The following is a 16,150-nucleotide window of genomic DNA, read 5'->3' on the forward strand; positions in this document are numbered from 1 at the left end:
GAGCTTAGTGAATATTTTACTTTTTCAAAAGAAAAATAATAATAGAAAAAAGTTCTGAAGGCAGCAAAGGTGCATACATCAGAGACTCCCCAACAAGCAAGCAAGTCGTGGTCTGGGCATTGTCTCATCATCAAAATCTCACAGAGGTGTCCTGAGCTTCCTCACACATCCCAAATCCATATCACAGACTTGAGTGCTGGGAGAGAATGTTTCCAACGTGTGTGGGCTGAGCCATGGTACAAGCAGCACTTATCCCCTGCAGGACACTTGGTTTGAACTTCCTTAGAGGAGTGCTAGAGCTGCAAAAGTCTGTAGGCTACTCTCAAGTATGTGTTCCTGATGAGCATTTTCCAGACTGTTTAATAATATATTTAGATGGAGAAGTATGATTGGCAAACAAATTAGAATACTCAAAATAATCGGTGAATAAATGGCTATGGCATGACATGCAAATAGCCAAAACTAAATGTGCAGCACTTCATTCAAAATCTCCACTCAGTGGATATGTCCAGATTTTGCCTATGATATTTTAAATAATTTTAATCTTAGGAGAATGAAATAAATAAAAATCTAACCATGGGTATGAGCCTTTTTGCAGACAATTGAGCCTTCCAAGAAATGTCCTTTTATTTGTGTCATTTAGTATCTTTTTATTCATTCATTTATTTATTTATTAGTTCATTCAACAATCATTTGTAAATACCTACTATGCTGAGGTAGTAACTATAAGCTACAATTTTATTAATTTTGGTAAAGAAGTAAAGGTTATTGAGTAGTAGCTTTAAGAGGAAGATTCTTTCAGCTCTGAGAGGCAGGGTGGTGGCATAGAGACATTATTGTAGACATGACATGACATTAGACAGCCTAGCATCTCACAACATTATCTCTCTGTTAGGGAGGCAAAACTTCTATACCCAGAGTGTGTGTGTCATGTCTCCTGACAAGAGTACCATGAAGACTGCTAGGAGGTGGACTGGAGTTCCACAGACACATGTCAGTAAATGACTTAGTGCTGATGTGTCCATCATTTCTACCTGGAGGGTAACCACGAGGACCGAAGTAACCAAAGGCACAAAGTGTCTGTTAAGCGTCTGGCACACAGTGGTTATCCAAAAACCCACCATGTGGCCCTATGTAGGGAAAATATATTGGGTTGGATAAAGCTTTCCCTCATGTTACTCCCAAAACAAAACAGCATTAAATATTTAAAGTTTCTGGCTAAAGGCCACTTCAAGACTTGTAGGAACAAAAAAAAAAAAAAAGAAAAAAAGAAAAAAGAAAAGAAGAAAAAAGAAAAAATATCTGACACTCAAATTGAATTATAAAATTAAAAACTGAATCAGAATCACTTTGCTGTACACCTGAAACTAACACAACACTGTTAATCAATTATATTCCAACATAAAATAAAAAGTTAAAAAAGAGATGAATTTCCAAGCAAAAATATATGAAGCAAAATTGAAATTCCAAGATTGAATAAATAGGGAAAAATACAAACACATTTGAGTCTTTCCACAGAGCAGCCAGCATGGAAATAATTTGCCTGTTTGGAAATAGGAGTCAGAAGACACAGCCATACTACTGAGAGCCCTCTTAAGCCTGTCATTCTCCCAGAGGAAAAAGGGTAGCAGGATAATTTCCACAAAATTACATCCAAAAAGGGATTATGGGGAAAGCAAAAGCTCCCAGAGGGGGAAAAAAAAAAAACAATTCAGATGTGAAGAGCAATACAATTTTAACAAATTTTGAGTTTCTTGGGAACTATGCTCAGTGCAATCATTGATAGGATTTTGGTAGGACTGAATCGCCAGCTTTTTGTTCTAGATTTTTGTGTTTTCTTTTTCACTCTCAAATAGATCACTCACAAGCACGAGCCTGGGAGTTAACGTGTTCTGGTATAAATACCTAACTGGAAATTTCAAGATTTAAGACCATGTGAATCTTTGAGGCTTTAAACAAAACTTAACTTAAAATTCTTTGTTATTTTAGGAAGAAATTTAACAAAAGCTATTTTAGGTATCCTGTTTCCAATCCATGTCAGCATATCTGAAGTTGTAACAAAAGACTTAGAGCACTTAAGTCGGTAGCTCTGGACTCAGACCAGGAGAAAAAGGTGTTAGTCCAGGCTCTGTTTTCTCTTTACCCCCACCCTTGTCCTCCCATCCCTTCAGAGGTGTGACCCCAGACCTGTAGGCAACTACTCTGTCCTTTAGTTTCAACTGGAAAATCAGGGTCTGGGACTAGATCCATTGTTTTCGAGATTCACTGCACTGAACCCTCATTGTTTCCTAGAAATTGGGGACGTTGCTAAAGAAAGGGGGATGGGGGCAAACTGGGAGTGTTGTAGATGGGTCTCGCGGCCCATTTCCCCTTTCATTAGAGTACTTCTCCTATCATCTGATTTACAAATTGGTCTTCCAAAAGAGATTCTGTTGAAAGGATACAGTAGTTTACAAGGTTTGAAAACTTCTAGACCATAAGATATAGACTCTTGCCAGACTGAACAGTTTATGAGACTCTTCCAGGGTGATGCCTATGTAATTTCTGACCCCATCCCAGATGGTCACAATGCTGTTCTCTTGCGTTAACCTCGTGACCCTTGTTACCCAGACCCCAAGCAAGTTGGGGGCAACTTCACATTGACCAGATTCCCTAACAGTCAAGGTGTGTCAGCCACCCTTTGACTTTGAATACACAATCTGTGTTCAGCCTCTAATGTAAAGAGCTCCTTTCAGTATATTCCTTGCCTGTGCTGGAGTGTCTTTAATTGCCAGTGTTCTTTGGTCCCCACCCTCCATCTAATGCCTGTGAGAAGGAGAAGGTTTCATCTTCATGAGAGCTTCTTCCAATTCCTCTCACCGCCATGAACTCACATGTTACTCCACTCAGACGAGGAACTTGTGGTTAAATTATCAGGGAGGAAATAAGCTCTTTCACATCAATTCAACAACTACTGAAGCAAGATTTATGCATAAGATGCGTTTCTTAGTGTGGTGAGGAAAACAGAAGTGGGTAATGTGAGAAAAGTCCTGAGAAAGCAAGCCTGACATGATGGGGAAGGTGGGCGACACCATCAGGTGCTAATGTGGAAGAACACAGGTGTTTCTCAACTTTATGTCGCATTTAAACTCTTTCAATGAAGGAGGGTGGGGCGTGGGTAAAGGAAGCTACAGATTTAGACCAGCTTGCCTTACCAAGAGTGGAACAAATATCAATTGTGGCCTCAAGACACTTTAATGTGGATCCTGAAGAATGAATATACATTTTTCATCACATAGCCATGTATTTATTTTAATATGCAGACAAAAATAATGACCCGCTAAGCTATGGTTTTATGGATATGATAGCCTATAATGAGGCAAAACTTTTAGAGTAAATTTAAAGAAAAAAACAAAAATGATATTAGAGGTGGCACTAAGATTTGGCAAAAATCATGACAGAGGTAGAAGGATTAATGAAGTTCAGAAAACTAGGGCTAGACCAGGTCCAGAGTCTCTCCTATCCCAGTACTTTCCAGGAAAACTGATCTGTGCAACTTCATACTGACTTCTGTTAAAGCCATCTTAAGGTGTCCAATAAGATGTTTCTTTATTAATTAACCCCATTCCATCATAATTGGTGCACAGAAGATGCTAAATAAGATCTTTGAAATAGATGAATGCATAAATACAAGAATGAAGGCATACATGAAAGAATAAATAATTGCTGCCTAGCCCCAGGGAGCAGAGATGTGCTTACATTGAGGGGAATGAGTATGATTAAAAATAAGACCTCAGACTCATACTTGGTCTTTTGTTAGCCCCTGGCTCACCTGCTACATTCTGACAGGTTTCAGAGAAGGATCCTCTTTGTCCCATGATGCCTCTGGGCAGTGTCTACAGAGGGTGGGAAGTTACCTCATACCCCACCTGTGGACGGGGCCTTTCTAAGCCAAGGTTCTCAAATCTCGGGCCTGGATGAAAATTAAGGGAAACTATGGTGCTAAGAAAATAGTGTACAAGGCAGCTTAGCAAAGGTAGAAGGGAACCCCACTGAACCTGGGAGAGCCACCCCCAAATGAATGCCTGTCAGTACAGGTGCTGAACAGCCATAGGGCATATATGTCAGCAATTCTGTCCTCTGCTCAGGGAGAAAGGTGTGTGTATAACCCAGAGCACTTTATGACCAGCAGGATCAAGTACCAAAGTCTATTTTTTAAAAAGTCTGTGGAGGGCTTCCCTGGTGGCGCAGTGGTTGAGAGTCCGCCTGCTGATGCAGGGGACACGGGTTCATGTCCCGGTCCGGGAAGATCCCACATGCCGCGGAGCAGCTGGGCCCGTGAGCCATAGCCGCTGAGCCTGCGCATCCGGAGCCTGTGCTCCACAACGGGAGAGACCACAACAGTGAGAGGCCCGCGTACCGCCAAAAAAAAGAAGTCTGTGGAGTACTCTGTGATCTCCAGATATAATAAGGTCTTTCTCAAGCAGGATAGAAATGAATTGAAGAAAACAACTGTTTACATTTTGGACGTGTATCCTTTGCCCATGTTCTGTTTAATGTTAATCATAAGATTGTAACAACAAACAACCCCAAATAATCTGCTTGGAGTCACCGTTTGTGATGATTGCTCATGTTATTTCTTGCTAATCAAGAGTATGTACAACCCCAAATAATCTGCTTGGAGTCACCGTTTGTGATGATTGCTCATGTTATTTCTTGCTAATCAACAGGATGTTATGAAATGTGAATCAGACAACCTCCGGCTTCCTGGAAGTGCCAGAACCATATATATAGAGAGGGAGCTTCCTAGTTGAGACATTGGAGCAGCAGAGAGGTGGGAGCCATCAGATTCCTTAAGCTGAGAAGGAAGACAGATGCCAGCATGCCCAGACTGCCTCTGCTGCTGCTGCCGCTTCTCTGGGGCATGGGGTCTCACAGCTTCCCAGCAGCGACTTCAGGAACACAAGAGCAAGATGTGGAGACAGTGAAGGTAAATGCTGAATTTCACATGCCCCAAATGCAAAAGCCTTTATTTGCATTCTTCCACAGTATGACAGAGTAACAGCAGTATAATAGAGTTTATTTAAGGATGGATTCCCTACAAAGAGAAATTTTTGTCAGAAAGGGCACTATCCCCCAAAATGTATCTATCCATGCATAGACTCTCCTTTTCTAGTTAGAAGTGATAGGGAACGAAAAGAACAATATGCAAATTTGTCTCTACAAATTATAATTCTGACTTCGTAATAACTAATGGTAGGGAAATTTCTATTCCAAAATTATAGTTTCCACCAATAATACGTATGATAAGGACCATGCAATCTAAACACAATCTTTAAAAGTAGTTCTGGCGGCTTCCCTGGTGGCGCAGTGGTTGAGAGTCCGCCTGCCAATGCAGGGGATACGGATTCGTGCCCCGGTCCGGGAAGATCCCACATGCCGTGGAGCAGCTGGGCCCGTGAGCCATGGCCGCTGAGCCTGCGCGTCCGGAGCTTGTGCTCTGCAATGGGAGAGGCCACAACAGTGAGAGACCCGCGTACTGCAAAAAAAAAAAAAAAAAAAAAGTAGTTCTGTGTTTCAGCTATGACTTTACAACGTCACTATTTAGAAAAATTAGAAAGATTTCCCATCCAGTGTTTCAATAATTTTATCTTTCCTCAGGAATACCTGGAAAACTACTACAACCTGAAGAGTGATGGGAAACAAGTTGAAAGACAGAGAAACAGTGACCCAGTAGTTGAAAAACTAAAGCAAATGCAAAAATTCTTTGGGCTGAAGGTGACGGGGAAACCAGATGCTGAAACCCTGAGTGTGATGAAGCAGCCCAGATGTGGGGTGCCTGACGTGGCTCAGTTTGTTTTCACTCAGGGGAACCCGCGGTGGGAGAACCCACATCTGACCTACAGGTAATTAGACTGAGCACCAGAGTGGGAATGTTATTTCCCATCAGATGCATCAGAAATGAAATCAGATGTGTCTGTATTTTATTTCATTTGAAGGATTGAAAACTACACACCAGATCTGTCAAGAGCAGATGTAGACCATGCCATTGAGAAAGCCTGTCAACTCTGGAGCAGTGTCTCATCCTTAACCTTCACCAAGGTCTCCGAGGGTGAAGCAGACATAATGATATCCTTTGTCAGGGGAGGTAAGCTCTTCTTGCAGCATGAAAGTATCCTCACCTTAACTTCCCCCTGCCTTTGAATCTCTTCAGCTTTGCAACTAGATCTCCTTGTTTGAGAAGAGTGTTGATTTTATGGACTTAAGAATGAAAACTATATTGCATTTGCTGCAAATCTGTTGACCTCTTAGTAAAGCTAATGCTTACTTTCCTGGGTTAGCCAAATTAAGAACCAAGAGGAACTTTCGTTGAATTTTGTTTCTTGCAGATCATCGTGACAATTCTCCCCTTGATGGACCGGGTGGAACTCTCGCTCATGCTTTTCAACCAGGCCCAGATATCGGAGGGGATATCCATTTTGATGATGATGAAAGGTGGACCAACAATTTGAGAAGTAAGTCAGCTCATTTGCCTCTCTCAACCCTTCTCCCCCCACCCACCTTCTTGGTTCATTGTAATATTGGTTGACTTAACTGAAAGAATGCATTAATAGAAGTATGCATTTCTCTGCTACCACTTAGAAAATTAATGGTGCATTTAGAAAATGTAAGAGAAGAATTATTTCTGTTAGTAAGAACATCTTATTGGCTACAAATAGGTTACTCTGAAATTTCTAGTAAGTAAATGTTGAAAATCTTAATGTTTTCCTTGTGGGCATCTACATAGAATCTTTCTTATTGGAAGAACACACCAAAGTGTAATAATGTTAGTAAGATATGTGGAAATCAAGGGAAGAGAGGCTGTATATATTTCCAAAATTTCTAGCATCAAGCATGTATCAATCTGTAAATAGGAAAAGAAATTTGTTAATAGAAGACTATTTCTTCTCTGTGAAATAATATGTGCCATCTAACCACTGACAAGACTGGCTAATCTGTGCTAGACTCTTGGTTGGCTGAATTTTCTTTTTAATTGTAATCATAGAGTTTAGGCTTTAACTGGTCTCTTCACTATTAATAAATGCATTCTTCTTACCTTCAGAAAATGTTTTTATACATTTCAAAAAGCTACTGAGAAAATAAAAACATTAATCCTTTAGTTATAGATTACTTCTTAATTAAATGTCTCAAAACTGAAAACATTTCAAATAATTGCAAAGGGGTTTATTATCCCTTTTAGATTATAACTTGTATAACGTGGCAGCTCATGAATTGGGCCATTCCCTTGGACTTGCTCATTCTAATGACATTGGGGCTTTGATGTACCCCAACTACTTCTTCAGTGGTGATGTTCAGCTATCTCAGGATGACATCAATGGGATCCAGGCCATCTATGGTGAGTATAAAGTAAAACATTATGGACAAGGGGTCATTAGAACAGCCATTGACTTTATCCTTTTTTTTTTTTTTTTAACATCTTTATTGGAGTACAACTGCTTTACAACGGTGCGTTAGCTTCCAACCCACAACAACGTGAATCAGCCATACATATACACACGTTCCCATATCTCCCCCCTCCTGCGTCTCTCCCCATCCCACCCCTCCAAGTGGTCACAAACCACCCAGCTGATCTCCCCGTGCCATGCGGCTGCCCCCTACCAGCTATCCACCCTAGGTTTGGGAGTGTACATATGTCCATGCCACTCTCTCACTTCGTCACAGCTTACCCTCCCCCCTCCCTATATCCTCAAGTCCATGCTCAAGTAGGTCTGTGTTTCATTCCCATCCTACCCCTAGTCTCTTCATGACATTTTTATTTTCTTAGATTCCATATATATGTGTTAGAATACGATATTTGTTTTTCTCCTTCTGACTTACTTCACTCTGTATGACAGACTCCAGATCTATCCACCTCACTACAAATAACTCAGTTTCATTTCTTTTTCTGCATGAGCAGTATTCCATTGTATGTATGTGCCACATCTTCTTTATCCATTCATCTGTTGATGGACACTTAGGTTGCTTCCATGTCCTGGCTATTGTAAATAAAGCTAAAATGAACATTTTGTACATGACTCTTTTTTTTTTTTTTTTTTTTTTTTTGCGGTATGCGGGCCTCTCACTGTTGTGGCCTCTCCCGTTGCGGAGCACAGGCTCCGGACGCGCAGGCCCAGCGGCCATGGCTCACGGGCCCAGCTGCTCCGTGGCATGTGGGATCCCCCCGGACCAGGGCACGAACCCGTGTCCCCCACATCGGCAGGCGGACTCCCAACCACTGCACCACCAGGGAAGCCCCATGACTCTTTTTGAATTATGGTTTTCTCAGGGTATATGCCCAGTAGTGGGACTGCTGGGTCATATGGTAGTTCTATTTGTAGTTCTCTAAGGAAACTCCATACTGTTCTCCATAGTGACTGTATCAACCTGCATTCCCACCAGCAGTGCAAGAGTGTTCCCTTTTCTCCACACCCTCTACAGCATTTATTGTTTCTAGATTTTTTGATGATGGCCATTCTGACCGGTGTGAGATGATATCTCATTGTAGTTTTAATTTGCATTTCTCTAATGATTAATGTTGTTGAGCATGCTTTCATGTGTTAATTGGCAATCTGTATATCTTCTTTGGAGAAATGCCTATTTAGGTCTTCTAGAGTCCTTCTTAGAGTCTCATGCCCACCTCTGGTGTCCGCGCTGAGAACTGCGGCTCGCGCCCCTTTCTGGAGCTCTTTTATGCCCTGTGCTTAATCCCCTCTCCTCCCGCCCCAGGAAGCAAAGAGGGAAGAAAAGGTCTCTTGCCTCTTCGGCAGCTCCAGACTTCTCCCGGACTCCCTCCCGGCTAGCGGCTAGCCCTGCTGCACTATCCCCTTCAGGCTGTGTTTACGCAGCCAACCCCAGTCCTCTCCCGGCTTCCGACCGAAGCCCAAGCCTCAGCTCCCAGCCCCCGTCCTTCCCGGCGGGTGAGCAGACATGCCTCTCGGGCTGGTGAGTGCTGGTCGGCACCGATCCTCTGTGCGGGAATCTCTCCGCTTCGCCCTCCGCACCCCGTTACTGCACTCTCTTCCGTGGCTCCGAAGCCTCCCCCCTCCGCCACCCGCAGTCTCCGCCCGTGAAGGGGCTTCCTACTGTGTGGAAAGATTTCCTCCTTCACAGCTCCCCTCCACTGGTGCAGGTCCCGTCCCTATTCTTTTGTCTCCGTTTTTTCTTTTTTCTTTTGCCCTACCGAGGTTCGTGGGGGTGTTTCTTGCATTTTGGAAGCTCTGAGGTCTTCTGCCAGCGTTCAGTGGGTGTTCTATAGGAGCAGTTCCACGTGTAGATGTATTTCTGACGTATCTGTGGGGAGGAAGGTGATCTCCGCGTCTTACTCTTCCGCCACCTTCTCTCCAATCCCCAGAAAATAGTTTGTAAACAGAGGAAACCCGGAGGAGACTAAGGAGATGTTATGATTAAATGCAATGCAGTATCCTTGATGGGACCCTGCTACTGTTGGAGGCTCTCCTGAAGAGGTGGGGGGCAGCTGTGGCTCACCGTGGGGACAAGGACACTGGCAGCAGAAGTTCTGGGAAGTACTCCTTGGCATGAGCCTTCTCAGATCCACCATTAGCGCCACCAAATAGCTTCAGCTTTATCTTTAAGAAGTTTTCATTGGTTATGTAGTTTTCCAAAGCCTGGTGGAACTAACTCCAGATCTCTTGTTCCTTTAGGACCTTCCAAAAATCCCACTCAGCCAACTGGCCCGAAAACCCCACAAGTGTGTGATCGTAAGCTAACTTTTGATGCTGTAACTACAATCCGGGGAGAAGTGATGTTCTTTAAAGACAGGTAAGACATCAGTTCTTCTTTGTGTTATGTACATGTAATAACAGGACTCACTGCTACGGGTACATATGGGCCACTACTATGCTTCACACATTGTTTATCTTACATTTGTTTACATACGTTATTAAAATTATAGTGGAGTGTAAACAATTGCTTGCTCTTGCACAATATAATGAACTTATAACAACCTTTTCCCCAGCATGTATTCTGTCATTTGATTCTCACAAAAATTACCATTGAAGTAGAAAATCAGTAAATATAATTCCATTTTACAGATCAGTAAAGTAAAGCAGAGAGAAGGAAAGAGATCCTTCAGGGCACAGAGTTCCTTGGCAACAAAGTGGTAATTGGTCTTCTGACCTCTACTCCAGGCCTCTTCTCATTTTTGTCATTCTTTAGGATGATAAGTATGTCAGTATTTTATTAGGAGAAATCAGTCCTTTTCATAGCACCACCATGCTGAGAAGGATTGTGTAGACCTCTTTTAAGTATCATCCTGGAAAAGACAGCCTTTCCAAAGCCTGTGGTCATAATAGGACTCTGTCCCCACCCCTTTACTCTGGGAGGGGGCAAAGAAAAATAGGAGCCATTGCAGGGAGAATCCTCAAGAGTTCATGAGGACCCTGTCTGTTGCGGGGCAGGGGATATGGGCAGTCACAATGTGCTTCCCTCCTCAGGGGAGGGTCCTAGAACTCCCTCAGCAGCATGTGCCCTCAGGAAGGCTAAAGTCCCCTCACACACAAGGAACAGACCTGCTCTGCATACAGTTCTGATTCCTAAAGCATGAGGCAAAATAATAATACAGTCATTTTCTGAATAATACAGTCTGCCGCACATAGAAAGTAGGGATGCTCTAAGAGGCTCGCTTCTCCTCACCTCTCTTCTTGGAGTGTCACTGGAACTATTTTACCACTTTGTGGTCATATCTACCCCAGAAGGCAGTGTATTGGCTCCTAATGCTTCCCATCCTGTGCTTTACTATTTCTGAGTATAAAAGATAAGGATGGATATAAACCATACAGGGTGTGGCTCAATGCTGGGGAGTGCTAGGAAAGACTTGGTTTTAAAGCAAAGCTCTCAATAGAGCAGGATGTGCTTATCAAAGCAAATATTTGGAGGATGACTCCAAAGAACAGGACAAAGCCTAGGATTTGTAAGAACTGAATGGACACCGAGATCATTTAAATGTCACCAGGTCATGAAGCTACAGAAGGTTAAGTCTAGAAACAGTAATAGTAGCTGACTTGCCCAGGGTCTCACAGCCAGGCAGAGACAGGACTGGATCGAGAAGTCAGATCTGATTTCCAAGGCCAGAGTCTTCCCTGTGGCCTGGAATCGGGAAAACTCTTCTGTCAGCCCAAGTGACAGTCTATGCTTTGTCCTTACCCCCAGTCAACTTTGTAAACCACCAACCAAAGGAAGAAGACAAAGGGAGTGGCTGCTAGATCTGAGTTTAAAGTTAACCTTTGCCTCTTAACACTTGCATGGCCTTGGACACCTCCCTTCGCCTCCCTGACCTCAATTGCTAATCTGTGAGATGAAAGCAATGTTCTCTTGTAGGGTATTTGTGAGGTAGGACATGATGTAGGTAAAGTGTGCACTAAATGTAGGATGTTAGTGCTGTGTTCTAGGCCCTGGTGTGCTTGCCAAAGATGATTGTTACATTTTGAGAATTTTGCAAGCTGGTTGTTAAACAGCATTATTAAAAGTTAAATTATTAACTTTAAAGTTAAATTATACAACTTACAATTGTATTTGAACCAAAGGTAATAAAAGTAATCAGAATTCATCCCTTTGTAATTATTTTGCTGCATTTTACTATTTATTTATGTTCCTGAGGCAGTTTATGCCTAATGTATCCGTATAGAGGAAACACTATACAGTGGTGCACCACCTCAAATCTCTTGACTTGCAGTGGTTGTAATATTATTTCCACCATGAAAATAAGCAAATGCTACAAATCAGGACTCCTCCCCATCATGGAGAGCCAGATGTTAAACATTTATGAGCATACTACTAGTGCCAGCTATAGAAGGACCTGAATGACAGCCAGAGCTTGCTATGGATTAAATAAAAACGTTTCTCCTTCTTTCACATCAGGTTCTACATCCGCACAAACCCCTTCTACCCAGAAGCTGAGCTCAATTTCATTTCTCTTTTCTGGCCCCATCTGCCTAATGGACTTCAGGCTGCTTATGAGGTTGCCGATAGAGATGAAGTTCGGTTTTTCAAAGGTAATGTTTCCAATTATCTTTCAGTTTTTATGCATTAAAGTTTCTTCTGCTTCTGGGCTGATGTATGAGACTACTAGCTACTTTATTTCCATAGACTTTGGAAAATCTAGCGAATCAATGGGAGTCTATCACTTTAGTTAAGAATTGCATGGTGCATGTCTGAATAAATGTAAGTGAAAAGCATATGACTGGAGATACATATTTTATGGCCTGTTTGTGAATGTGGACTTATGGAGGTGTTTTCTGTGCAAACTGTGTATGTATTTTAAACCCTCTCCACATTCTTGGGGTGCCCAGGAGTAAAACTGAGAAGATGAAATAGAAACACTTGAGTTGGGTGGTTTCCTAAAGACTATTTTATACTAATCACTCTCCTGAGAGAGGAGGCCCCACAGGGCAGCCAGATGGAGGTGCTGCATCCTTGATGTCAGAGTATGGTCTTCAGACCAGCAGCAATGACACTGCCCTGGGGTCTGTTAGAAATTCAGAATCTCACTTACCATAATACTGACAAAGTTCGTCCATATTGTCAGATCCTATTCCAGACCTTCTCGAATTTTAACAAGATTCCCAGGCAATTCGTATGTACATTAAAGTGTGAGAAGTCCTGAACTACCATGAATAGATTGGGGTAAACTTCTTTGATTCTATCAGAATGAAACATGCTCCAGTGATCAGCTCCTGACTTTGAAGACACTATGCCAAACACCAGTATTTCTCCAAATGTATGTTTGGCATAGTGCAGACAAACATTAAGACACCTGACCCAGTCACACACTCAAGGCAAAGAACTCAATACAGTTCAGATGGACAAAAATACTTTGAAATGGGCTTTCTAGCCCTTATGTAATGAAATTAAATGGGATTTTAGATACACAAAGTTTCAAACTGGTTTTTCCTGAGGGATAAAGAAGGATACTTGAGCAAAAACTACAAGCCTGGCTACAAGACGTAAGACCGGTTTTATACGACACGGAGTATACTAAGTCTAAATATGCAGAGTCTGGACACAGCCTAAATTCAAGTATTTAGAACTGTAGTCAGGTGCAATGATTTCTACGCAGGGTTGCAAGTCATTACAGATTGTGAGTCATTACAACAGTCCGGCCTTTAGGATATCCTTGGTGTGAACTTCCACAACCCATGGGCAACCTGGAAAAGTGAGGTTTCTATCACTGAGGTGGCACGATGAACTCTGTAGTCATTTGAACATCTGGCTTTGGAAGGAAGCCCCCAACTCCACAAACCAGTCATTCTCAAAGCTTGCTACAGGTTAGAATTGTCTAGGAAATTTTTTTTTAAATACTGATTTAATCGGTCTGGGGTAAGATACCAGCATCGGTATTTTTTTAAAAATAAATCTCCCTAGATGATTCTAATGTGCAGTCAGGATACTCCTCTAGCACATGAGACTAAGCATTTAGCTGGAAATCCACTTACTGTCTACTGGTGCCCTGGGCAAGTGTTTTCATCCCTGTTTCTTGATTGGCAGGTAATAAGTACTGGGCTGTTAAAGGGAACGATGTGTTATACGGATACCCCAAGTACATAGACAAATCCTTTGGTTTCCCAAGGACTGTGAAGTACATCGACGCTGCTGTTTCTGAGGAAGATACTGGGAAAACGTACTTCTTTGTTGCTAACAAATGCTGGAGGTAAAGACTGGGTACAGAAAATGGTAGGGTATCTATTCTTCCTACATAGAGAGAAGTTACTAAATTGAATCATATAAAAATGAGTCTCATAGTGCCTTGGCTAGCTGCCTTTTCTGGGAATGGCTGTAGCTTGTCCAGCTTCCAAGTTGGTTGACCAATAATCATCACGCAATTCCTGTCCCAGAGATCCAGGGAGAATGTGGACCTGAATTTGAAAAAGATGTGAAAAGGAGGGCATCCATCTTCATAGAGCTGCTGCAGCCAACAGGAACTTATCTTTCACTGCACTTGACATTAATAGCACCTACTGGAGAAGTAGAATTAGATATTGGAGTTCAGAGGGAACTTAGAAATCTTCTAGTCCACCCAACATCCTACCTCACTTTGTCCCACCTCCTATTTTTACACATGACCTATGGAATTGAAAGGTCTTATTACATTCTTGCTGGTGAATTCCCTGTAATGGTTTTGTGAAGGCTACACATTTAACAAATAGTTCTGACACTTCTAATTATTTTTTGACCAGGTATGATGAACATAAACGATCCATGGATGCAGGTTATCCCAAAATGATAGCAGAAGATTTTCCTGGAATTGGTGACAAAGTTGATGCTGTTTTCCAGAAAGACGGTAAGTGAATATATACATATTTCCTCTCTTTTGTTGCCACGGAATAGCATCAGTATTGTTATTTGGAACAGAAAATACCAAAAATATTTATTCTCACAAATGACTTGGATTTTTGAAGAATTAAAGTTAAACCTAGAAATCATTTGTATAAGGTAATAAGTCTCTTTTGTTTTATTTCTAGGATTTTTCTATTTCTTCCGTGGAACAAGGCAATACGAATTTGATACCAAAACTAAGAGAATTTTGTCTCTCCAACCAGCTAATAGCTGGTTCAACTGCAGAAAATATTGACCAGCTGTTAAACAGAAAAATATATTTCATGAGTCCAAGGAAGGTGTTTTCCTGAGGAGACATATGTTTAAATGAAATAGAGAGTTATGAAGTATAATCTCATTTATACCTCATTCTGCATAATTTTTATGAATTAGAATGTAATGTTTTATGTACTGCTGTAATTTAGTTCCACAAATGAGGGCTAAGTAAGGTCAGATTCATGGCTCCACAGTTCAATTCTCTGCAGATGTGGAAGGAAGGGGTAGGCAGTCACATTTGGATAGTCCTGGCCAGTGGATTGTGCCCAGAAGCGACCGATATCACTTCCAGATGGAATCATTGGATTGCTGGTGCAAACTTCTCCAGCGCTATGATGATTGTAAAAGCACATCTTGAGAGAATTTCCACAAGTTTGAAGAAGCCTGAATTCCTGGGTCAACACTCTGAACAGTTACTCCAAACCTCAGTAGATTTTGCTTAAGAAATAAACTTTCGGGCTTCCCTGGTGGCGCAGTGGTTGAGAGTCTGCCTGCTGGTGCTGGGGACAGGGGCTAGAACCCTGGTCTGGGAGGAGGATCCCGCGTGCCGCGGAGCGACTAGGCCCGTGAGCCACAACTACTGAGCCTGCGCGTCTGGAGCCCGTGCTCCGCAAAGAGAGAGGCCGCGATAGTGAGAGACCCCCGCTCGCCGCAACTAGAGAAAGCCCTCGCACAGAAACGAAGACCCAACACAACAAAAATACATACATAAATGAATAAACTCCTACCCCCACCGTCTTACAAAAAAAGAAATAAACTTTCATTGTGTGAAGCCACTAAGATTTTAGATTTTGTTAAAGCTGTGTAATCCAGTTTTTCCAGACAAACATTATCTAGTTTATTGTGCCTAATTTGGGAGGATGTTAATGGAGGTAAGAGTCCTGTAGGTAGCTTCCAAGCCCTATGAGTTTTATGAGTAGCTCAGAGAGTGCTCAGAGTGTTTGCAGACTTTCCAAATACACAGAGTCTTGGGAATATTTTGAGGTATTCATGATTCTGAGGTAGGCTGTTCTCAACTCAAGAATTTGGACAGCAGTGTAACCTTCCCTTTGGCCAAATCTCTCTCTCCATTAAGGATTTTTATATTAAAGGATAACATAAATGCAGAAGAGTGCACATATCATAAATGTTCGTGTCAATGAGTTATCACAAAGTTAACCACCTCACGTAATTCTCACCCAGCTCAGTTAACAAAACATTACCAGTGTCAGGGAGGGGGAAATATCTCCCTTACCCCTATTGAGCTCTTGTGGCCGAACTAATAATAAAGTTGACACAAGACAGATTAACAGAAGAAAAAGAAAGTTAATTTAATTCATGCACATGGAGGTGTCATAGAAATGAGACCTAAGGACTGGCTAAAGCAGGCAGCTTTTATTCTTTTTAGATAAAGAAACAGTAAATTTGTGAGGAATTGAGAAGACAAAGAAATTTAATTGGTGAAGAATCTAAAGAGAGTTTGGGCTTGGGGTAGTAAACTCAAACAGTAACAAGGTTTGTATATTCAGTCCTGCATCCCTATCTC

General features: G+C 42.0%; 1 protein-coding gene across 1 annotated transcript; it reads left to right on the top strand.

Annotated features, from left to right (window-relative positions):
- The first annotated feature begins 4,799 nt into the window (after window positions 1–4,799).
- On the top strand, window positions 4,800–15,403 carry MMP1 (matrix metallopeptidase 1). The gene is made up of 10 exons (XM_059069906.2): window positions 4,800–4,969; window positions 5,641–5,885; window positions 5,979–6,127; window positions 6,369–6,494; window positions 7,220–7,375; window positions 9,681–9,798; window positions 11,896–12,029; window positions 13,522–13,684; window positions 14,211–14,314; window positions 14,496–15,403. Exons 1-10 carry the CDS (start codon window positions 4,862–4,864, stop codon window positions 14,603–14,605), a joined length of 1,413 nt encoding a protein of 470 aa, XP_058925889.1. The 5' UTR covers window positions 4,800–4,861; the 3' UTR covers window positions 14,606–15,403.
- The last annotated feature ends 747 nt before the right edge of the window (window positions 15,404–16,150 follow it).

This window comes from Kogia breviceps, chromosome 7 (genome assembly GCF_026419965.1).
Source record: "Kogia breviceps isolate mKogBre1 chromosome 7, mKogBre1 haplotype 1, whole genome shotgun sequence".
NCBI lineage: Eukaryota > Metazoa > Chordata > Mammalia > Artiodactyla > Physeteridae > Kogia > Kogia breviceps.

Bases quoted from the DNA above. Each gene is read 5' to 3' on its own strand.
- MMP1 (XM_059069906.2), top strand. From the start codon at position 4,862: ATGCCCAGACTGCCTCTGCTGCTGCTGCCGCTTCTCTGGGGCATGGGG. The intron at 4,970-5,640 runs GTAAATGCTGAA...ATCTTTCCTCAG, and splicing joins AAGATGTGGAGACAGTGAAG to GAATACCTGGAAAACTACTA. The intron at 12,030-13,521 runs GTAATGTTTCCA...CTTGATTGGCAG, and splicing joins TGAAGTTCGGTTTTTCAAAG to GTAATAAGTACTGGGCTGTT.